At 53.8% G+C, this 23,143-nt stretch overlaps 1 protein-coding gene across 2 annotated transcripts in view; it reads left to right on the plus strand.

Annotated features, from left to right (window-relative positions):
• MYO5B (myosin VB) overlaps positions 1–23,143 on the plus strand; it is a 320,122-nt gene that overhangs the window by 255,435 nt on the left and 41,544 nt on the right. For both annotated transcript variants that reach the window (XM_066352739.1, XM_066352738.1), the window contains exons 19-25: positions 959–1,170; positions 3,239–3,395; positions 5,429–5,668; positions 11,179–11,412; positions 19,817–19,901; positions 21,492–21,640; positions 22,401–22,520. In XM_066352739.1, the coding sequence (XP_066208836.1) occupies positions 959–1,170; positions 3,239–3,395; positions 5,429–5,668; positions 11,179–11,412; positions 19,817–19,901; positions 21,492–21,640; positions 22,401–22,520 (1,197 nt within the window). The remainder of the gene's footprint in view (positions 1–958; positions 1,171–3,238; positions 3,396–5,428; positions 5,669–11,178; positions 11,413–19,816; positions 19,902–21,491; positions 21,641–22,400; positions 22,521–23,143) is intronic.

Raw genomic sequence — 23,143 nt, forward strand, 5'->3', positions numbered from 1 at the left:
CAAAACCAGATGGAAGTTTGTTTACAAAGAGCGCTCAGTTATTAAAAAAAAAAAAAAAAAAAAAAGCACTCAGTTATTGTGGGTTAACTAGCAGCGTTCTATCCCAGCTTGTCCACAAGCACGCTGCTGGGTCATCTTTCTTATCCACAAGGATGAGCGCAGGGAAGGGCAACTAATTTTATCGTAAACAGATGTGACCAAGGAATTATATGCCCCCCAAAAACCTCGTAACATACTTTGAAATCAAATAAAATTTACTTGGGGAGTGATTTGAAGTCAGTCAACCATGAGGCCATCTGAGGATAATCTTTCTAAAATGTCAACCAGATCAGGTCATTCACTTGCTCAGAGCCTCTAATTCTTTGGCCCTTGGTGGTTAGTTCTTTGTGCCACCCACCCTTCCCCACTCAGCCATCCTGGCTCTCCTGTGCCTCAACTTACAAAGCTTTTTGCCACCACAGTACATTTGCATCTGCACTACTCTTTTTCTAGACTCTCCTTGATACTTTCTTTTGACTGCCTTCTCCAGTTCATTCAGGGCTTTGCTCAGATATCACCTCTAGAGAGTAACTTACTTGAATATCCTGATTAAACAGCCCATCCCGCCCCCAGCATCACTTCTGTCTTTCCAGTCTTTACCTGAAAATGTATCGTGTCTTTGCTTAAAAAAACAAAAACAAGAACACATACTTTGTCTTTGTCCTCACCATGTCAGTTGCTCGAAGGGCAGACATCTTGTTCACTGCTGCATCCCGGACACCTAGCCCAGTGCCTGTGCCATAGGTAGAGGTGGACTCAGAGGCTGTTATGTGAATGCAGGGAGTCACTGTGTATCTAAGGAGCAGGGAGGGGCGTGCAAACCCTGACAAGGAAATTCTGCACTGGACAGGCTGGGTTGGGGGACATGTTACCTCATTCTCACTGATGGCAAACCAGCTCCCCTCCTTGCCTTGTAAAGGACCCTGACAAGTTCCAGTTTGGCCGCACCAAGATCTTCTTCCGGGCAGGCCAGGTAGCCTACCTGGAAAAGCTTCGGGCTGACAAGTTCCGGGCAGCCACCATCATGATCCAGAAAACTGTCCGGGGCTGGCTGCAGAAGGTGAAATACCGCAGGTTGAAGGGGGCTACCTTAACTCTGCAGAGGTACTGCCGAGGATACCTGGCCCGCAGGTGAGCCAAGCTGGGGCACGTCTAGGCAGGAGCTTGGGGGTGGGAGGCAGTGGCCTGAGCTGGTGCTCTTAGCTGATTGGCCCCTCTCAGCCTCTGTATTTGGATTGGTTCCTGTTGGACCTTGTCTGCACCCTGATGTCTACCCGGCAGCTGGGTCCATCTCTCTTACGTCACTCTCACCTGAGGGAGTGGGTCTAGTTCCCAGGTCCCCTGGTCCCCATAGTCTGTCCCCATCCCAACAGTGCTAGCCTAGGACTGGCTGGTTTTGCCACAAAACCTCCATTTTTCCTTTTGCTTAAACTCCAACGTAAAATGACCTTCTTTTAGAAAAAGCGATAAATTCAGCATTTCTGTCATAGTTCACTATATTCAATTTCATTATTTACACTACTAAGTTCAGAATCCCTTGGGAGTTTAAAATCAGAGCTGGAAAGGTCCTGGGAGGGCCTTTTCTGAGTTGTTGCACTCAGTCAGCACAGAGAGAGTGTGACATGTACCACAAGTGGCCGCCTGGGGGCAGAGCCTGGTCTGGCTCTCTTCACACTGTGCAGAAGAAACTCCTTATTCCAAATGGTCCCCTCCCCACTGATGGCATGGGGGGATGAAGTGTAGAGGACTGGACCTTTCTACAGAGACGGTCTCGGAGGGCGTGACCGGGTCTCGGGTCCTCCTGGAGGACCCAGCCCTGGTTCAACACCAGTGACCTCTGCCAATAAGGATTTCCTTGGAGAAGCGACAGTAATTGCCATAAGTTCCTGCATTTGGAAGCCAGTGCAATTCAGTCACCTCTGCTTGACTGTGAAAAAACCAGTGAGCCCTTCAGTTACAAGCCCGGAGCAGGCACTCTTGGTATCGTCAACGTAGAAGTTTGCTCCTGCTCACCCCCGTGTCCCGGCAGTGAGCTGTTGATCCGAGCACAACCAGGGGTGACAAGCACCTTTACCTCTGGACAGTTACGGGATAATCTCCGGGACTCAAGCTGTAGAAATGAGAAGACTGTCCTGGTACCGACACTCAGTGACCAGCGACAGTCGGTGTGGGCTGTGCAGGCCCCGATGGGGAGGGTGTAAGACGGAGTCAGGCCTCGGTGCCCTGGCAGGAGTTGTGTTCCAGCAGGTGTAGGGCCCACCCAGGGGGAGAGCAGAGGGGGCGCTGGAACTGGACCACTTGGTTTGGCCCGTGGGGCGAGGTGGGTGGGTTACCCCTTCCCCTGGGCTGTGCTCAGGGAGTTCTAACTTTTTCTAGCTTCAATGTTCTGAGTCTCCAATTGAGTACTTGCTGTGAGTCTGGCAGCAAGCAAAGCCCTTAAGGAGGGTAAGAAACAATCAACTGATGCTCTGTCTATCCGGGGGTGGGGCGGGGGGAAGGGCAATACAGAAATGAAACAGGAAAGTCAGTGTCCACGTGCGGCAGGTCCGGGCAGCAGGCGCGGGGAGACGAGGACGGCGAGGGCAGGCAGGCTGAGGGGTTCTCCATCCAGCAAGCATTTCCCCAGCACCTGAGGCCAGGCCCTCTGCTAGACATGGGGAGGATGGTTGAGACACAGCCCCCAATCTCCCCAAGCCCGGTGCGTCCAGGGGCAGACGGAGTGAGCTCATGTGCTCAGGGGCAGACGGAGTGAGCTCGTGTGCTCAGGGGCAGACGGAGTGAGCTCGTGTGCTCAGGGGCAGACGGAGTGAGCTCGTGTGCTCAGGGGCAGACGGAGTGAGCTCGTGTGCTCAGGGGCAGACGGAGTGAGCTCGTGTGCTCAGGGGCAGACGGAGTGAGCTCGTGTGCTCAGGTTGCACAGAGGGGCCTGCAGGTGGGGGCGGGCAGGCGAAGGTCGCAGGGCTGGTCAGAGATACACTGCGTTTTAAACTTGTGGAATGACTTTTCTGGTTAACAAGGAAGAAGGAAGCTCATCCTGTTCTCAACCAGGGCACCCGGTGCCCGAGGCATTGCTACCTTCGGTCAGGGGGACGAGCATGGCCTGGCCGAGGGTCCAGACAGGGCCTGGGGCAGGGCTCACACTCTCGGTCAGCTTGGAGCCGCGGTCAGCATGGTGTACCCTCCCCCGTCCCACCCCCAGGCTGGCAGAGCACCTGCGGAGGACGCGGGCAGCCCTGGCGCTCCAGAAGCAGTGTCGCATGTGGAGGGCCCGCCTGGCCTACCGGAGGGTCCGCGCGGCCACCGTCGTCATCCAGGCCTTCGCGCGGGGCATGTTTGTGCGGCGGGCCTACCACCAGGTGGGTAGCCACTCCGGGGCTCACGGGCTACAGACTCAGCTTTGGCAGCTGCAGATGAGTGGTCACCAACATGAGTGTTTGCTGGGTGCTCCTAAATTCTTTCTAAGTCATTTCATAGCTCTGTCCTCCCCGAACCCTCTCCAGAGTCTCATGAGAGGGTGTATTAGTCAGGGTTCTCCAGATAAACAAAACCAAGGGGGCGTGTGTGTGTGTGTGTGAATTTATTTTGAGGAATTGGCTCAGTGCCAGGTCTCACTATCTGCCGCCGGAGACCCAGGAAAGCCAGTGGCAGCACTCAGCTCCAGTCTGAGGGCCTGAGAAGCAGGGGGGGCGATGGTGTAAGTCCCAGTCTGAGAGCAGGAGAGGGTGACGGGATGTCCCAGCTCAACAGAGAACGGAGTGAATTCTCCGTTCCTACACCTTTGTTCCACTCAGGCCCTCAGTAGACTGGGTGGTGCCCACCCACACTGTGGAGGCAGCCCACTGAGTCCGACTGCAATGTGCACCTGTCTAGAAACACGCTCACAGACATGCCCAGAGACAGTGTTTAACCTGGGCACCCGCGGCCAGTTGACACGTGAGGTTGACCGTCACAGCTGGGAAGGGTGCGTACCTTTGTTCCCCTCGGACAGCTGAGAGGCCTGGAGAAGCTGAGTCCCCACCCTGAGGACACGCCGTCAGCCCGTGGCTGCGCCTGGTGACCGTTCTAGGCCTCGCTGAGCCTTGAGAGCAGGGGTGAGACTAGGCATCATCCGGTCTAGACTTAATTAACAGGTTAGTAACCTTAATCCCAGCAAAGTGAGGTCAGGAGAGGGGCCCTGACTCTAGCCAGGCCAGTATCCAGAGAAGCTGAACTACCTGGTAAAGTGAGGCCCCAGTCAGAGCACACCCCTTCCACCAAATCACCCCACAGAGCTGACCTTCAAGGCCTAAGGGAAAGAGATCGGAAGGAAACGTCTAAAATGTGTTTTGTTTTTCCAAAATGGACATTTTTTTTCATCTATGACCAAAACAGGTGTGATTTTTTTTTTCTAAACAATAAAACTAGGCATTAAGTTGGTCATGAGAAAACAAGGGTAGTTAGACTCCAGGACGGAGCAAACCCGTTGTGGCAGCACCAGTGCGAGAAGGTTCTGTGAGTGGTACCAAGAGACAGGAGACAGCTGTGTGACGTCACCGTGGAAGGGGCAGGTGGCGTCTGGGAGGCACTAGGTTCAAACCAGCTCTGTCTCAGCTGTGATACCGGGCGGGTCAGTCTCAGGATGTTGGCTTCTTTATCCCTTTATTCCACAGACATTTATTTTGTAGGGTGTTAGGGCAAGAGCACTGATAACGCCTTAATTTTCTGAGTGTTGTAACGTGGTAGGAAAAAAGAAAAGGAAGCCAGTGAACCACGAGCCAAGTGTGCCATTGTGTGCCACCGTTACCCACTGCGACTCACACTCAGGAGCCCCTGTCTCGCACCAGCTCCCGTCACCAGTGCGGAATCCAGATGTGCTGGGTGGGGAGGTGTCAGCTAGGTGACCTTCAGGCCCCTCCAGCTTCGAGGTTTTTAGACAGGTTTCCTTACCAATAGCCCAAAAGTTAAAAAAAAAAAAAAAATTCAAATAAGGGTTTGACAGTTGATTGCCTGTAGGCGTGCAGGCCGCAGAACCCAGTAAAGACCTCTTCACAATACAAAGGGCTGTCAAAGCCTCATCAGGCATCCCCAAACTACGGCCTGCGGGCCACATGCGGCCCCCTGATGTCATTTATCCGGCCCCCGCAGCACTTCCGGAAGGAGCACCTCTTTCATTGGTGGTCAGTGAGAGGATCAATGTATGTGACGGCCCTCCAATGGTCTGAAGGACAGTGAACTGGCCCCCTGTGTAAAAAGTTTGGGGACCCCTGCCTCAAGTCTTTGGCAGGCATGTCCTCTCGGTATCTCCTAAAACTGGAGCTGCCCGTGGCCTTTTCCTCCCGGGCAGTGTGTGAGCGTCTCTTGCTCCCATCCTGCAGCGTGAACCCACCAGGTGTGTGCTCGTCCCCTGCAGGTCCTCCGGGAGCACAAGGCCACCATCATCCAGAAGCAGGTGCGGGGCTGGATGGCACGCAGGCACTTCCAGCGGCTGCGGGGCGCGGCCATCGTCATCCAGTGTGCTTTCCGGAGGCTCCAGGCCAGGCAGGAGCTGAAGGCCCTCAAGATCGAGGCCCGCTCAGCAGAGCACCTGAAACGCCTCAACGTGGGCATGGAGAACAAGGTGGTCCAGCTGCAACGGAAGATCGACGACCAGGTGGGTGACAAGACCTCCCCCCCGGGGGCTGGGGGCTTTGGGGTGCTCCAAGGGCATGTTTGCAAGAGACCCGTAGCTCCCTCGAGGACCTCCATGGGCCAGAGACCCCGAGAGTGCACATGTCCCCAGGGTGTCACCCGCCCAGCAGGAGGGGCTCCAGACTATGGTAGGGAGCATAAGAGCCCCAAGCATGTCCACGCCCTAATCCCCAGAGTCTGTGCATGTGTCACTTCACGCAGCAGGAGGGACTTGCAGGTGCGATTAAGTGGAGGACCTTGACACTGGGAGATGATCCTGGGTTACCTGCAGTGACCCAGGATATTCACAAATGTCCTTGTAGGAGAGAGGCAGGAAGGGCAGGGTCAGAGATGGAGATGTGATGACAGGACGGGGGCTGGGGCGAGGGGGCCATGAACAAGGAGTGCGGGCAGCCTGCAGAAACCAGGGCAGCAGGGTGGGGTCTGCGCGTGCCCCTGCAGACGGCTCCCGGCACCCGGAGGGTGATCGACTTGTATGGTCTCAAGCCACCGACTCGGTGGTCATTGGCTGCAGCAGCAAGAGGAAGCTAGCACATTGCCCCCAGTCACCTCTCCCACCCCTGCAGAGGCAGCTGGTGGGGACTGGAGCTGGCATCTGTGGAGCGTCCCTGCGAGCCACGCACCGCCCCAGGGCTTTGTGGTTGTTCACTCTTCACTATTCCAGCAGTAAGCTAGAGAGTATCCTCCTTCTTTCACTAATGAGAAAACTGAGAGGGCAAATGACTTCCTCAAGTCACACCGGTGACAGTGGCGGGGCCGCAGTCTGTCCCCCAGCTGTCTGGCTCCAGAGCCCGTTTTCTTCACCAGCTTGCCCTTCCGTTTCTCTGTTGTGTCGCACGGTGGGGGAAGCACGTGCTGTGGAGTTAGAGGAAATCCAGTTCGATTTCAAGTTTGCTGCTCAAAAGTTGAATGACCGACTTAACCACTCTGAACCTCAGTTTCCCGATCTGTAAAGTGGGGCTGATAGGGCGGTAAGAAGCGTAAGGGATCTGACATGTGTGAAGGACCGGGTTTGCAGTAGGAAACTCAGGAAGTGGTTACCATGATATTATGTTTCAGCTCCCTCCCCCCTTTCTGCCCTGGACATCTTCTCAGGTCAGCGAATTACATAAGTGACAGGTCATTGATCAAGTCCCTGCAGGTGTCGGGCACACACACACACACACACACACACACACACACTTCTTGGTGGTCCTAGTGACTATCTTCCTTCATCTCTTCAGAACAACTTTATTGACTATTTCTGGTGCTTTGTTAGGCTCAGTAAACAGAGGACGACTCCGACACACCTTGGATGCTGTGTTAGGAGGGAGCACTCTCAGCCGCAGGGCCAGCAGTCCCCACGACCCTAACCATTCCCTGAGCACCTACCATGTGCCAGGCCCTGTGACAGGTGTTTTCTCTTCCCTCCCATCTGATCCTCACACAATTTTGGGGGGGGTCATTTTACCGATGAGGAGGTTGTGGATCAGGGACATCAAGTACCTGGCCAAGGAAACAGAATTAGAAAGTTCTAGAACCAGCATTCCAACCCATGTCTGTTTGATCCCACCGCCATAACAAAGGTGATGCTAATGTTTTCACCCCTGACATGACTAAGTTTGCCCTTTCCGTGTCAATGCTAAGTCGGATCCCCAGAGTTGGAAGTAGGCTCATGCAGGGTGTTAAGTTAACCACAGGGCCAGGCCCCTGCAGTTCCCAGAGGGTTTTAGCTGCCTCCTGGAAAATGAGAAAGGAGGGGGAGAGGGAGGGAGGAAAATGAGTGTGTATGGTGTGGGGTCTGGGGTATGTAGCAGGAGGGAGAGTTAGAGTAGGGGCCTTGGAGGTCACTTGGTTTTATTGTGCCTATTCTATGCTAAGTATTGTTTAAGCACCTCATAACCCCAATAGGGAGGAAAATAAACGAGCCATTCTATCCCATAGCCAGCTGCCCAGAACAAGAGCCCAAAAGCAGTGCAGAGAGAGCAGTACAATGTTCCTGCTTCTCTGTTCTTGCAGAAAAAAAAATTCCTGATAAGAGACTGTCACCCTGGATGTTTCTGGTCTCCGTATGAGTTTTCCAGGGTGCCTGGATTGGCTTGGCTCCTTACTGGGGAAACAAGACAGAAAGCTCAGTGCAGGATAGAAGGCCCTTACCACCTGCCGTGAGGTCTGTGGAAAGGCACGTCACTTGGAGGGACGGAAGTAAAGGAAGAGGTCTGGTCTCTGGACCTGGCCGTTTGAAAAATGCCAGCACAAAGATGACCAGGTTTTTATTTATTGTCACTTCTGTTGCTGTTGATATATGACCAGAAAAGATATTTGGGCAGCCAGGTTTTGCCAGTTAACCTTCTGAGCAAATTATAGTCAGAGGGACAAGCAGGCTTTGTTGGCACGGCTGCACCCTGCCGGGAGCCCTGAGCACCGCCTGGCCACTCAGCCCGGTTTCCAGCCAGCCGGCCCTGCTCTGGCTTTGCTGATTTCCAAAGTTAACTTAAGAGGTTAAAAATAGATCTGGTATTTTACAATCCACGTGCTTGAACATGAAAGAGAAGCAGATTTAAAAGGCCTATTTTTAAAACGAGCTTTTGCCTTAAGCTTCCCGCTTGGCAAGCATCTGTGAGTGGTGGCAGGTGTTACCCACCCTGGGCAGGGTGCCTGTGTGCAGAGGGTGGTCAGAGGAGGCGGGAAGGGTGCATTAGGTCTTCCACTCTTGCACCCTTCTCATTGTTGCCCCACTGTGTGCCAGCCACTCTTCTCATTTATCAAGTCACTTAATCCTCACCATAACCCTGTGAGATATTATCTATCATTCCCATTCTAAACTGACGCACAGAGAGATTAAGTAGCCTGCTCAAGGTCACACAGCTAGTAAGTAGCACAACTGGGGCTAAAATTTGGCAATCAAGTTCCAGAGTGTGCTCTGCCACCTCTGACCAATACAGACAGTATTGTCCTTGGACAGGAGGCTTTTCACAGTGCGGTGTGTGGCCTGGTGTTGTAGAACACACTTGGCACTCTGCTGTGAGAGGAGGCGTCAGCAGAATGTGGAACCAGCTCTTCAGAGATTCTTGGATTACTGCAGTCTCTCAGTAGGAGGGGGGGGCATTGGGAAGTGAATGGATTTCTATCCTTTCTGTAACGCCTAGGACAACCGGGCTGCTCCCGGCACACAGGCTTCTTAAGCCAGGAGAGGATTCACATGTGCCAGGGATGACATAGACAAAGGCACCTCAAAGTATTTGTCAGGGCAGCACGGTTGTCACCAGAGCTCACAGCTTGGGTCATGGCCATTGGCCAGGTCTCCAGTTGAGCCCTGAATTCTTCAGGGGGGTTGGCCTAAGATCTCTGAGGTGCCTCCGCAGTGTGCTGACGTCATGATGTGGCTAAAGGGGTGGGTCCCAACTCCCAGGGTGGGGGTGGAAGGGCTTTTAAAGAGTGTCCCCACCACCAAGAAGTCGGCAAGGGAGGAGACTGACAACACAGAGTAGGGCCAGCACCCGACGGTCATGTCTGAGGTTTGGTACACGCAAACAGGAACATAAAATGGGCGCACAGTTCCAAGGAAACGGGTTGTTGAAAGTTGTGGGGGGGGGGGGGGGGAGGATTGGAGCTGTCTTTGGTGCTGACTTTTTCCTGTGGGTTTTTATAGGCTATGTTATAATAAGCCACATCCTTCAAATATCCTTCAGCAGTAAATACAGTGACAGTTCCTGGGGCCGTCTCTCACAGTGTCTGGTTGAGGCCTGGGGTGTGACATTTTCCAGCCAAAATGTAACCTATGGACTGAGCTCTCCGCTTTGCTTAAATTAAGCACAGCGTATGGAGTGACTAGGCAAGTTGCACCTCTAATTTTTTTTTATAGTGAAGATTAAGTTCCTTAGACCTTTATGAACATAAGACTATATTTAAATATATTTTATCTGAAAAAAAAAAAATGGACACAAACATGAATCAGCCAGTAGCCTTTTAAGTCAGTTTGATTTAGTACAGTTAGTATGTACTCAGAAAAGATGTTAAATTAGTTCATGTTTATAACTCACAAAAGCATCTGTGTACGTTTGAAAAATAGTATGTTATGAATTACAGCTTTTGGCCTTCTGTGCCTTAGTTTTCTCAACTGTGAAATGGGGCTATGAGTCAGCCTTACTATATAGTACATAGGGTTTTCTGAGGAGCGAATGAGCTAATATATGGAGTCATGTGCTACAGGGCCTGCCCCATAGCAAGCACCCTTTAAGTGTGTGTACCGTGTGTGGGATGTGTCATTTTTCATGTTGCAGATGGTCGTGCAGTGATTGTCCCCCCTGTCCCTCAGGGGTCTGTAGACCATTGATGGGGAACCACTCAGAGGCTTTGGTGTAGACTGTCAGGCTGTGCACTCCAGGGTCACTGGCTGTAGGGACAGGGGGGGCTGATATCCAGGTCACATGCTGCTCACCTGACCAGGAGCCCTGGGGCGGCGCTGCCCCAGGAAGGGGTGTCTCAGCCTTGAGGTCCCTTGGTGTGCGTAGCATTGTGTGGGTCCAACAGCTGTCCTTTTGCTCCTCACTGCTTCCCATGGAACCTGATTTATAACGTAAATTAACAATTGATTCCTGATGCCCAGCGTGTTGGTGTTTTAGCCGGTAGCTCTGTTCTCCTTGGGGCTCGTGCAGAGACTGGCTGTGAGCAGTCTTCGATATTTGCCACTTGCCTGATTACTTGGAGAGCCTCCCTTCCCTCTCCAGTGTCAGCTGACCCTCTCAGCGCCTGCAGGGCCCGCTCTGCCCTCGGGCACCAGCACTGGACGCTGGCCCTGGGTCCTCAGCGCTTCGTCCCGTGAGCTCGTCTACTGCCCATGCCCCAGGTCCCCTGCATACCTGCGCCGGCCCGTGGGGGATGGCGTACCTGTCTCTCGTGCCCACCACTTGAGTGGGCATGTGATCGGGGACCCGTCTGTGGGTCACGGCGCGAACAGGCTCTGCCAGGGCCTCTGTTGCCGGAGTCAGGGTCCTACAGGGTAAGCTGACAGGCAGTGCAGGGGATCCTGAGGCCCCGTGGAGGGCCCCCTTGGAAGAGGGATGCTGAAGGGGGCCTTTGTCTCAGAGCCTGAGATTAGGTTGCAGCTCTTTGTGCCAGCGAGTCCAAGGGTAGGAGGGCCCGGGTGTGACAGCGCGCGTCCTGGGAAGACGGGCTGCGGGCCCAGGAAGCCAGCGCCGCTATCCCCATACCTTGCCAACCGGGCCTAGATCTGTCCTGCCGGACGCAGAACGCCAGCTGCCGTCTGCCTGTGGCCCACTGCCAGCTCGGCCGCTGCTCACAGATACGCCCCGAGCATCGTGGGGGTGACCTTTGTCTCCACGGTGTCCCCGAGGCCCACAGGGGTTTTGTTAGGGAGCTGCGGGAAGCGTGCAGTGCCCGTGAGGTTTCCTCCCGCCTCCAGCGCTCCTCCTCTCCAACGGCCAGCTGACCTCACTTTCCACCTCTCCTCCCCTCTCCCTGCACTCTCAGAACAAAGAGTTCAAGACCCTGTCGGAGCAGTTGTCTGTGGTCACCTCCACGCACACCATGGAGGTGGAGAGGTTGAAGAAGGAGCTGGCCCACTACCAGCAGAGCCGCGGTGGGGACAGCAGCCCAGGGCTGCAGGAGGAGGTCGAGAGCCTGCGGACCGAGCTGCAGAGGGCGCACTCCGAGCGCAAGATCCTGGAGGACGCCCACGCCAGGGAGAACGGCGAGCTGAGAAAGGTATGGTGGGGCCGGGGCGCGTGGGGGGGGGGGGGCGCTGGCCAGCAGAGCCCGCTTCTGAGGCGATTTCTTCTTCAAGCTGTAAAATGGCTTCACTGGGACTTGTGTCCACGTGCTGACCGTCCCTGTGTTTAGATGTAAAGTGCCCTAACAAGTATTGATTGAGTTTCCACCATGAGCTAAACACACTGGCATCCCCTGAGGGGGACGCACATGGCCGGCTCTGGGTGCCTGATGGTCTAGAATTATCCGCTGTGTCAGCTCTGTGTCCTGAGTCCTGTTGGGGAGAGAGATGGTGGAATGGGTGGCTTTACTCCTCGGCATTGCCTGCAGGGGTCACAGGTGCCCTGAGACACCCCTAGTCTTAATAAATCCTCGTGGTTCGGGAATTTGCCTCACTTAAGTGTTGATAGTTTCAGCCCGACTCACCCGCTCTGGTTGGTGGGCTCTGTGGGTTTACTCCCTGCCCCATAAAATAGATCTTCCTGGGATCGGCCCCCCGTGCCGCCATCTCAGAAGTGGGGTACAGACATTTCTTCTCCACTTCCAATAGAGCTGTTCAAACCAGGATGTCCCAGTGCCCCTGGGGGGCCTTCCGTGGACTTGGGACACTGCTGCTCTCTCCCACACTTCTGCAGTGACCCACGCCCACATGAGCACTGCCCGCTTGTGCCTAGCTGCTGCTGGAGAGTCCCAGGGGCTGAGAATCTAAGGCGGGAGGAATTCAGTATTCCAGATGTTGGAACAACCACATTTTATGTTTGGATGCTGGGCAGGCCACGTGCTCGCAGACAGCGTTCTAGGGTAGGCAGCCGCATTCCCAGTCTCGTTCCTGCTCTGCCATCACCAGTTCTGTGTGGGAAACCTCACTGGCCTTGGTTCCCTCATCTGTTTTTTATTGTTTTGTTTTGTTTTGTTTTTAAAAGAAAGTTGGTCTAGATCATCTCTAAGGCCCCTCTAGGCTTGCAACTGGCCAACTCCGTGGGGTGGCTTCTAGAAGGACACAGGACCCCACCAGCTCTGTGGAGCTTCTCTCTGCCCCTGCGCCATCACCTTCTCCTGAGCTGAGCCCTCACACATGCCTGGGAAACACATAGACTGCCGTCTAGAGGAGAGCCTGCAGAGCCAGCGTGGCTGGGCTTACACACGTCACCTTTCTGTCCCGGCAGAACTTCAGCACCATCAGCCGCTGGTCTCCCCATATCTCGGGGATTTCCCAGGCATCAGAGGTGGGGGGCCCATGGAGGTTAGGTGACTAAGAAAGTGAACCACAAAGTCCTCATACCCCCGGTGTGTGGCCCAGATAAACCTGCCAGCTCACCCTCCACGAGGCCTGAAGTAAACTTCATTCTTTGGGACGAGGCGTGCCGTGCTGGGAAAGGGTGCTGTGGCCTGTAACCTGCAGACCACAGAGTTCAGCGCTTATCTGTTGACCTTCGGGACTGGGTGGACGATAACCCTTCCAGGTTAATAAAAATAAGGTGGAATCCAAGACAGAGAGGAGAGGCCAGAGTCAGAACTGGAGACTCTTGAGATTGGCGACCCTGGGAGAAATAGAGAAGGGGGTTCCCCACAGGTGGGGCCAGTCAGATGAGACATGTGGGACGTCTGTTTACCCAGCAGATCCACAAAACGGGGTCTTCTGTCTCTAGTCCCCCGAGAGCACATGACTCATCAGTTCCCCAGCCCCTCCCTGCTGTCCCCTGGGCACTGTGACTGGGGTCCCAGAGCACTTCCTAATATCCACATCTCCATCCAAGGGAGCCTATGGTTTATTATATGAAAACCTTCCTTGAAAGAGCAAAATAGAGAAATGGACACCCTCCCCCTCTCCTTTCAAAAATGGTTACTATTTCTTAGGAGAGTGTTGACGTCAGTCTTAAATACAGTGAGAGTTTGGAACTGGCAAGAAGAAAAAAATTCAAGGACACTGCAAAAATGGGAACAGTAGATACAGAGGCAGAACCAGAAAAGCCCCTTCCTTGACCCCAAACGTAAGCAGACCCTAAGCCAATAGCATAAGAACAAACAGGCAGAAGGCGATTGATTAAGTGCAAGGTCCGCTTCTTTCCCGGGAGAGAAAAAAAGTAGAAGCAAAATGTATTCCTTCTCGAGGATCTCAGAACCTTTTTATTCCAGTGGCTGGGGTGCCCCATCAGGGCTTAATGCTTAGCAAAGGCACCGTGCCCAGTCTTAACAAGTGCTGAATAGTCAGACGATTGGTTTCCTCTTGGGCTTGTCCGGGGTCTGCTCTGCACTAAGCCAGATTGATGAGACAGGAGAAGCCCAGCAAGGGAGCTGACTGCTGGTAGATGTTTAATTAATGGATTTGGTATTTCTATCAGCAGATGTTGTATTGGAACTGGCATCCTGGTAACTGTGGGCTCCCCACCCGTGACAATATTCATTGCCAGGCCACGTGGCTACACTGCCTTGGGTTGTGGGAGGCCAGGTCTCTGGGGCCAGGAACTCACCTGTGTGTCTACGGGGCCGTGTACGTTAGTGGATGCCCTTTCTACTAGCATAGCCATTGTTGTGGCCTCTGCCTAGAGCGGTCCACACCAAGGCCTCCAGCCTCCCTTCCTTTTAGTCCAAGCGATGTGTGTGTCTTGTTCTCTTTGATAGCAGTCCATGGTCCCTGCACTGACTGGCCTGTGCAGCTGCGCGGCTTTGTCTGGCCGAGCTGCTTTGTGTCCCTAATGAAAGAGGCGTGGCCCTCGGGGCTGCCCTGGTCACAGAGGCAATGGCTCCTTATCCAGAGTCTGCTCTGAACGTTGCTTGGTGGGGCTGGTGGGGGCCGGCTTGGTGCAGGGTTGCAGAGGGTGAGGAAGAGCAGCCCACAGCCAGGTGCTGGCTCTGAGAGAGGGTCCTTGACACCTGTGAGGGGATGAAGAGCGGACCCTGAGCACCCATACTGGCACGGCCGGGGTTGTGCGGTGTATCGTGTCATCAGCCACCAAGCCACCAGCCGCTCCTTGGTTGCCGGGGGTAGTCCCAGTATGCAGGTTTGGGGTTTTCCAGTAGAAATAGAGAGATCTGACTGGGGGAGTGGGATTCTCCCAGTAGAATGGTCTGAGTCTGCACCCTAAAGGTGCGGAGTGGGCTTCCTTGAGCCAGCTGAGACTCCAGGTGGTGCTCCCAGCAGCTGCAGGAGTCACGGTTCCTAAGAAGGACAATGGTTGTTTGAAAGAGGACCTCCCATTTCTACGGAAGTGCAAGTGCGGTGTCTCCGTGCAGAGATCGTGGGAGGCCGCGGCCCTTCGTTCAGCAGATACCGAGTGTCTGGATCTGTGAGGCACTGATCTCCATGCTGGGGCAGAAGCTAGGGTTTTAAGAGGTTCTCATTCTTCTGGAGCTTAAATATTTGGGGATTGTGGAGAATGTACAGACAGGAATTAGGTACAAACTATCCATCCTGTGCCACAAAGAAAACCAAGCAGAGTAAAGGGGCTAGAGAGGGACTTCGGGGGCGCACAGAGATGTCGTTTCATTTACGCTGGCCAGAGGCAGTCTCTCTGCGAAGGCAGCTGAGTGAGGCGAGGGCTGAGCCTTGTGGGTTTCTAGGGAGCAGGTGACAGCTGTAGCAGCAGGTGCCAGGCCCGAGGTGGGAGTAGGCTGGGCGGGTTCGAGGACCAGCAGGGAGGCCATGGCATGAGTGAGGAGGAGGGTGGTCGGGTGGTGAGGTCTGACCTGTCAAGGCTCTCTGACTTTGAAGGCGCATCAGCTGTGAAACCTGCAGACGCAGCCTGCTGGGCGCCCGGTCCCTGCTGCACACACCGTTTCCCGCCCTGGACTCCTGCCTGTGGCTCTCGCTGTTGGACCCGGTCATCTGAGTCCTGCTGTGAGCTCTTTGCACCAAGGTTCTTCATAGGTCAGCCTTCTGCAGGGTCAGGAGACAGAGTGACATAGTGGTTAAGAGCCAGGTCCTGGACCCAGGCTGCTCAGGGCATACCCTGCATGACCAGGACCTTTGGCAAATTCTCTAACGTTTTTGTACCTTAGTTTTTTTAAAAGTAAATATGATAGTACCTACCTCAAAGGTACTAAATAAATTTATCACAGTGCCTGGAGCTTAACAAGAGCTCGATAAATGCTGGCTTAGTATTCCCTCAACGAGCCTGTAACTTCATGGAGTGCAAGCCTTGACCTATCTGGACTCCGCCCTCGTGCCCAGCCCCGTGTCTCGGTAGAGTTGGTGCTAGGTTACCACAGCAGCACCCGTGAGGCTGGCCCGGGCTCTGGACTTGGCATGCCTCTCCTCTCAGGCTCTCCTCTGAGTGATGACAGACACTTCCTTATAGGCGAGAGAGCGCCCCACCTTGGTTTCATTTCTCTAACTGTGTCCATGCCTACCGCCACTGTGTGTCCCAGGCGAGTTCACATTTCGTCTCTGCACAGTCCTCTCTGCACTGCCTGTCCAGTCTTCTCTCTGCTGGGGCTCATTCCCTGTGGACTGAATATCTTTCCATTCTACACAGTATTTGTGCTTATTTTCCTTACCATCAGAGAACAGGCAGGTGACCCTTCACAGGACTTTGCAGAATTACAAGTTTTGCCCCTGGCAAGGGCCACGCCTGGACCTTTCTGCTAGGTGGTAGGTGTGAAGCATTGAGGACCAAGAACACAGGACACCACAGTGGGCCGATAAGCCTTTCCTGATCGTCATCGTCCCATTGTTCTGTGGTGTCTCATAGAAAACTTGCATCTTGGCTCTCTTTACAGTGCAGATACCGAACGTGGAAAAAATAAGTCAAGACCAAACAATGCCCAGAGCTACCTTTGTGTCTCCGAAGATTAACTGGCATAAGCAGTTCTTGAGCACGGAGCTGGGACATTTGTTTCATTTTACTTACCAGGGACTATACAGGCCTGAGAGGAACAGGATTTACCCTAGTGTTGGCTCTGATGTTCTGTCCCAAATAAACTTTTAACAGGAAGAAGCACTCCCAGTAATACTGCCTGGAAGAGTTAAAAGATACCTCTCTCCCCCAAAATGGAGCTGCTGGGTGATGGTTAGTAAGTCCCCAAACCTAGCAAAGGTGTTATTTATCACACTGAGGGGACCTCACCTGGTTCTTGGTAGGTGTCTTTCTCTGCCACGTGCATCCCTGACAGCTCGCAAAAGGGAGGCCATTTGGCGCAGAAGTTTGTCACCTACGGTGTCTGCCAGCACACTCCACACGCTGGCTGGCTGGCTGGCTGGCTGGGAGGTGGCCAGTGCCTGGGGAGAGGTGATTGGGGAAGCGTTCTCCACCCTGCTGGGATGTGGAGTGGGGTGTGGGGCCCATCTCTCCTGCTGGCTGCCAGAGCAGGGACTAGGCCCACCTCCAGAACTGCTCAGGCAAGGAAGGGAAACAAAGCCACCAATGCCACTTTGATGTATGGCTTAGAATAACAAAGGCGAGTGCCTTGGAGGCCAGCCCTCACGAATCAAAACCGTGGAGGGAGAAGGAGGGAGAGAGTGAGGCCCACACAACACAGAAGACTCCACGGGAAGCTGCTGTTTTCCACGGCCCTCCCAGACCGGGGTCTCAGCTGAGAGTTGAGCTTGCAGTGAGGTCAGGCTGTGTTCACAGGGATGGAAGTTTCAGGTGCAGCCCAGCGGGGATGGCATTTGCTCTGTATTGGTCAGAGGACGTGGTCCATTTCAGAGGGACATGACTATCTACAGGGTGCCCAGAGGAAGGTGACAAGGACAGTGAGGGGTCCGAAGCCTTCTCAGGTGACCACCTGCTCTGTGAGCCGTCTGCTTACTCAGAAGGGGGCGAGCAGAAGGGAAGGCCTGGTTCTGTGGTGACGTGGTACGTCCCAGCCTGCTGCGAAGCACCCCTGACGCCCCCAGGCAGCTGGCTCGGGCCACAGCCTTGTCCCCGGCAAGGGTGACTGCAGTTCTGTCCTCCTGACCTTTAAGTTCACTGCAGGCCCACTCTAGGTTTTATTTGTGGGGGTATGTACTGATCGCGTGGATTCTTCTGTTGTTTTGGTCTCACTTATACATCTAGAAAACAAAAATGTAAGCTATTTTGATGGTTTGCCAATCTAATTTGAAGGCACTCATGAAGCCATTGGGTGGTGACCTGCCTCCAGTAATAGCAAATTAGATGCACTTAAAGAATGATTCTCCGGTATTGTATGTGCCTCCTGAATTGAGTTCCTTGATTGAACAAGCTCATGTACACTAGATAGTTTTGCTCAGTGATAAACAGTACAGAAGCCCTTATTTCTGTCCGAGGGAAACAGGCCCCTTCACTGGACCTGCTTTTAAGGGCGCTGGCAGCTGGCGGAGTTCCAATGATGCAACAGCCAGCGGCATGGTCCGCTGGTCCACGTGGGGGGCTTTGGAGCCGGGTCACTGGTGTCCAGGGTAGGGGTGCTGCTGAACAGCTGACAGTGAGCAGAACAGCCCCTCCTCCAGCAGAGAATGACCCAGCCTGAAATGTGAATAGTTGAGAAGCCTTGCTTTACAGGAATGTGCTGCATGCATCTCATATCAGTTTTCTTACTGTTACCCGCCTGCCCCTCGCCCCTGCCAGGCGAGGCTCTCTGAGGGCAGCTACCACCGAGTCTTGTTTTTTTGCATCCCCTGGCCCCTGGCATGGCCCCTGGCACGGCTCCTGACACAGAGAAGCATGTCAGGAAGTGTCTGATGGATGACTGTATCCAGGGGCCCGAAAGTAGGCTTGGTGACAAAACAGCACCCGTCCCAGCCAGCACTTGTCGTCCTGTCCCTCACCGTCACCCCCAACCCAGGCTTTAGTCCCCCTAGGCACAAAACAGCCACTGCCTGTCATTATAATAGACAGTAAATTGTTGATAAAAGTAACAGTTTGGTATCATTAGCTACGTGCATATAACTTCCTACCAACCTTATCTCATTTGAAATTCTTGAGGGACCGAGCACGCCCCCTTGCCTGACTTAAGGACTCTGACCCGAAGGGATTTATAATCCCTCGGCTGGAGGCCATCTCCGGGACATAAAGACGTAAGACCGGCGGTTCCTGCCCTAGTGTCGTGTCAGAACCGTGCACGCGTGTCAGAGCCTCACTTCTGCAGCTCTGGGCAGCGCCTCCACACGTAAGCTTAGGAGAGAAACCATGCCTGTCCGCATGGAGAAGGGCAGAGAGGAGCCCGCGTGTCCTGCAGCAGAGAAGGGACGGGTTCCCGGAAGATTGTTTTGAGCCCTACTTACAGAGGTGGAAAACTCCTTGAAATCTGAAGCAGTTGAAAATGCTTGGAGCTCTTTGCAGGTGCTCTGTGTGTGTCTGCATTTCTCCACACGGAACCTCGGAGAGCACGCCTCACCTGTGTCGTGAAGGCAGTGTGACGTCAGTGGGGAAGACCCCTCGATGTCCTCCTGTAGAGTGAGTCTCCAGGCGTTCTGGAGAGCAAGTGCCAGCGTGACCCACGGCACGTTAGCTTCTCTGTTACCAGAAACAATGAAACCCCTTTCCCGTCTTCCTTTAACAATAACTTCTCATCCCCTCAGAGCACATCTGAACTGGTATATTTTTAAATCCATACAAATATTTGCTCTAATATTGAGTAGCAAAAACATTTATTTTCCAAAAAAGCTTGCCTTACACTGTTTTAAGACGTTTTCCTCTGAACAGACTGGATTTTTTCTTTAATTAGTATTTCCTTTTTTTTCATTCTCTATTTGTTGCCATTTTTGCGATAACGTTGGCCTCGTGTTTCCTCCGGCGGTGTTGTCGGAAGCTGGACACCCGAGCGGACAGTCGCATGTCCGTAGCAAGTCTCCTTTCCTGTCCCAGCACCCAGGCTGTGCTGGTTCGGGCAGGCAGGTGAGGGCAGGTGGACAAAGCCAGGGGTAATTCTTCATTGTGAGCTTCGGGCTTTCCTGAGACTCAGGTCTGAGAACTCAGAATTAACTAAGACAAGCAGCCAAACGCGAGAAAGCCTGTTTATTGTCGGAAGTTCCAAACAGGCATGAGAGCATGGAGCAGACTCTGCATGAGGTTTCTGTGGGCCTTGGGAGACCACCAGGGGTCCCCAAACTTTTTACACAGGGGCCAGTTCACTGTCCCTCAGACCGTTGGAGGGCTGCCACATACAGTGCTCCTCTCACTGACTACCAATGAAAAAGAGGTGGCCCTTCTGGAAGTGCGGTGGGGGGCCAGATAAATGGCCTCAGGGGGCTGCATGCGGCCCGTGGGCCGTAGTTTGGGGACACCTGCATAGACAGTGCTGGGCTCATCCGTCTCGTTTTAACGGCATTTGCCTTTCCATGTACGTTTTTTTCCCTTGAAACGAGAGCAGCTTTGGTTGATTCAATTTTCTTGAATAACACGAGCATTGAACACGACCAGCTGCAATGCAAACCCACCGAAGGAGGCTCCCTCTGCCAGCTCTGCAGGGGAACCCTGTCTCTGTTGTGCTCTTTCAGCGAGTTGCAGACCTGGAGCAGGAAAACGCTCTCCTGAAAGACGAGAAAGAACAGCTGAACCACCAAATCCTGGGCCAGTTGAAAGGTAAGTACCCAAGTGCTTGGTTTGTCATTTTGAGTTTTAATTTCCTTTCCACAAGGATTTCCCCCCAAAGACTCCTAGCGCATGTGTACTTAGTCAGGACACTGCAGTGGGTGACAGAGCTTGTGCAGCAGAGAGAGGACAAAGGAGGGTGAACTCCACGTTCCTGCTGGATGCCCGGTTTACTGCTGTGAGACACGTGGATGATGGACAACATCTGTGGGCGTGGGAGTCAGGGAGACCTGCACTCAGAGGGTGGCCGCCGTACGCCACTGCGTGGCCTGGAGCAAGTCCCTTACCAGCTGCAGTCCTTAGTCTCTTCCTCTGCAGAACAGACCTCAAGTGCAGCCCTCGGGCTCCCGTGAGGTTAGATACTGCCCGAGAATCGCTCACGCCAGTGTCTGCCACGTTGTGAGCGCTCAGGAGCTGCACTCCTGCCGTTTCTACATTTGTCCTCAGCATCCACAAGCCCTGTCGCGGTTTCTTCTGCCCAGTGGGTCATTTGTTTATGTTTGCTGAGGAGCAAATCTCAGGTCACATCTAGGTCGCCTGTCTCAGCCCTTATGGCTGCTTGACCACAGAGGAACAGTGGGAGGCCACAGACCCCAGTCCTCGCCTGACGCAGGGCGCCCTTCAGCCAATCCGCTTTCCCCGTCCTCAGGCCCCTGCCCTGGACCACAAGGAAACATAACCTACTTTTAATTTTCCTTTAAAAATTGTTTCTTTTCGACCCTGGCCGGTTGGCTCAGTGGTAGAGCATCGACCTGGCGTGCAAGGGGTCCCAGGTTCGATTCCCGGCCAGGGCACATAGGAGAAGCGCCCATCTGCTTCTCCACCCCTCCCCCCCCCCCTCCTTCCTCTCTGTCTCTCTCTTCCCCTCCCGCAGCGAGGCTCCATTGGAGCAAAGATAGCCTGGGCGCTGGGGATGGCTCCTTGGCCTCTGCCCCAGGCGCTAGAGTGGCTCTGGTCACAACAGAGCGACGCCCCGGAGGGGCAGAGCGTGGCCCCTGGTGGGCGTGCCGGGTGGATCCCGGTCGGGCGCATGCGGGAGTCTGTCTGACTGTCTCTCCCCGTTTCCAGCTTTGGAAAAATACAAAAAAAAAAAAATTGTTTCTTTTCACTGGTTGCATATGTTTTGGCGGGAGAACACAGCCCATCCAGGTTTTCTTTTACCTTCCCTCCCTTCTAACCTTTGGCCTTAGGTTCTCAAATCTCTTTTCATCTCTCTGAACTCCAAGGACCAGAAAGACCGGGACTAGGGAGCCGTCTCTGGAAGGAAACCTGGGTTCTCCCAGGAATGCTGCCAGCAGCGGCTGGGACAGCTGTCGTGCAGGAAAGGCTGAGGGCACTGCCACGCACACGGCCTGCCTCTGTCCCCCACTCCCCGGGGGTGGCCACTTCCTCCCCCCTGCAAAGACCTGAGCTTTCCTTTGCTGGGCAGTAGGAAGGTTGCTGGGTAAAATCACTGGTGTCTGTGTTCGGAGCTGTCACGGGCAGCCTCTTAACAAGACGTCGGTCAGAAAGCACGAGACAGTTCCTGCGAGGGGAACCCGTTCAGAAAGAAGCAGGGCGCTTCCTGTGCTTGCTTCCCAGATGAATTAGCCCAGAACTCCGTCAAGGAGAACCTCCTGGTGAAGAAGGAGCTGGAGGAGGAGCGCTCCCGGTACCAGAACCTCGTGAAGGAGTACTCGCGGCTGGAGCAGAGATACGACAACCTTCGGGACGAGATGACCATCATAAAGGCAAGGGGGGCGGGCCGGCAGCGCAGGCCCAGGTCTGGCTTTCCCAGCCCCTGGGCAGCTGGCTGACTGCGGGCGCTGAGTAAACCTGTGCAGGGGCACCGCCGGCATGCCCGCCTTCTCTGCGGGGGGCATCGCAAAGGGACCAGCTGGGCCCGGCAGTCACACCTCTTCTGACTTTGGGATCTTGCAAAGATCTCAGTTCAGAGTTCAAGGGAAATTCCACCCACGTGGATGTGTTCTCTCTCGTTTCCTGTTCTGGGAGCATCCCCTGTCACAACAGGCATGCGTGGGGAGCTGGTCCCGGCTGCATCAGTGCGTGCGCAGAGCGGTCCCGGGTCTGCTCGCAAGTTTTCCTGCCAAGATCAGTTTTTACTCTCAATGCCAAATCAGATGCAAGGCAAAAAGGGCAATTTTAAGTGAGCAGTGTAAACAGTAACGTCTGATATGCTTACTGTTTTCATAAACCAGTTGGTGAAGTGCAGGTTGATGGAGGTGGGGGCCTTTGGGGGCAGATTTCCAAGAAGGAACCCAGTGTGGGGACTGTCTGTACTGTCAAGACTGCCAGATGGGGGTTATTTCCCAGGACTCTTCAGAGATTTTGGCCTCTGTGTTAAGGATTTGTATTTTTTTAAGAGACTAGGGAACCCAATCCTTACAAATGAGGCAGAAGTTCAACCCTAGGGCCGACTGCTCTTTGAAAAGTAATAGTTCTTATTGACATTAGTTCATAATGATTTCTCACGTTTTTCTCCTTAAACAGCAAACTCCAGGTCATAGGAGGAACCCGTCAAACCAAAGTAGCTTAGAATCTGACTCCAACTACCCCTCCATTTCCACCTCTGAGGTTGGAGACACCGAGGATGCCCTCCCACAGGTGGAGGTGAGTACGGCAGGCTCTGGGCTGGCTGTGCAACAGACAGGGTGTTTACTACCTGTGTGGAGCCCCCACAGAGATCTGCTGCTATGTTGGTGGCTATCGGAGTGTTCAAGGGGCTCACTCCTGACAGGGACCACTGGGACTGCAGTGGAGTTAACATTCACCATGCAAAACCATGCGTTATGGTTCCCCTCACCCGCTCTCCAGAAAAGAAGGAAGAAGGTAGCTCACTGATTCCTCTTGCAAAGCAAGAACCGATTGCAATGATATGAAATAGCTCACTTATGAAGGAACAACTAAGTCATTAAAATAGACAAAATGTATGGTCCCCGTCTAGTGTCCCAGTGCATGCAGCCATATCAATAAATACGCAAGAATGTGTTCCTCCGTGACTCAGGACTGGATCACACTCAGGACCACAAACACTGCTGAGTGACTGTGTTTCTGTCAGCAATGGCCTCATAGAATCACTACCTAATGTATCACACAGTGAACTTTAGAGTCTATGTGTAATCTTGTCAAAGGTGCACAGATATACAATTTTTCCACGGGCACTTGAAAAGAAGAAACTCACAAGCATACAAAACCTTACGAAGCACGTGAAGATAGATGTGGAGGAGAGACCC

Source organism: Saccopteryx leptura, chromosome 11, assembly GCF_036850995.1.
Source record: "Saccopteryx leptura isolate mSacLep1 chromosome 11, mSacLep1_pri_phased_curated, whole genome shotgun sequence".
Taxonomy (NCBI): Eukaryota; Metazoa; Chordata; class Mammalia; order Chiroptera; family Emballonuridae; genus Saccopteryx; species Saccopteryx leptura.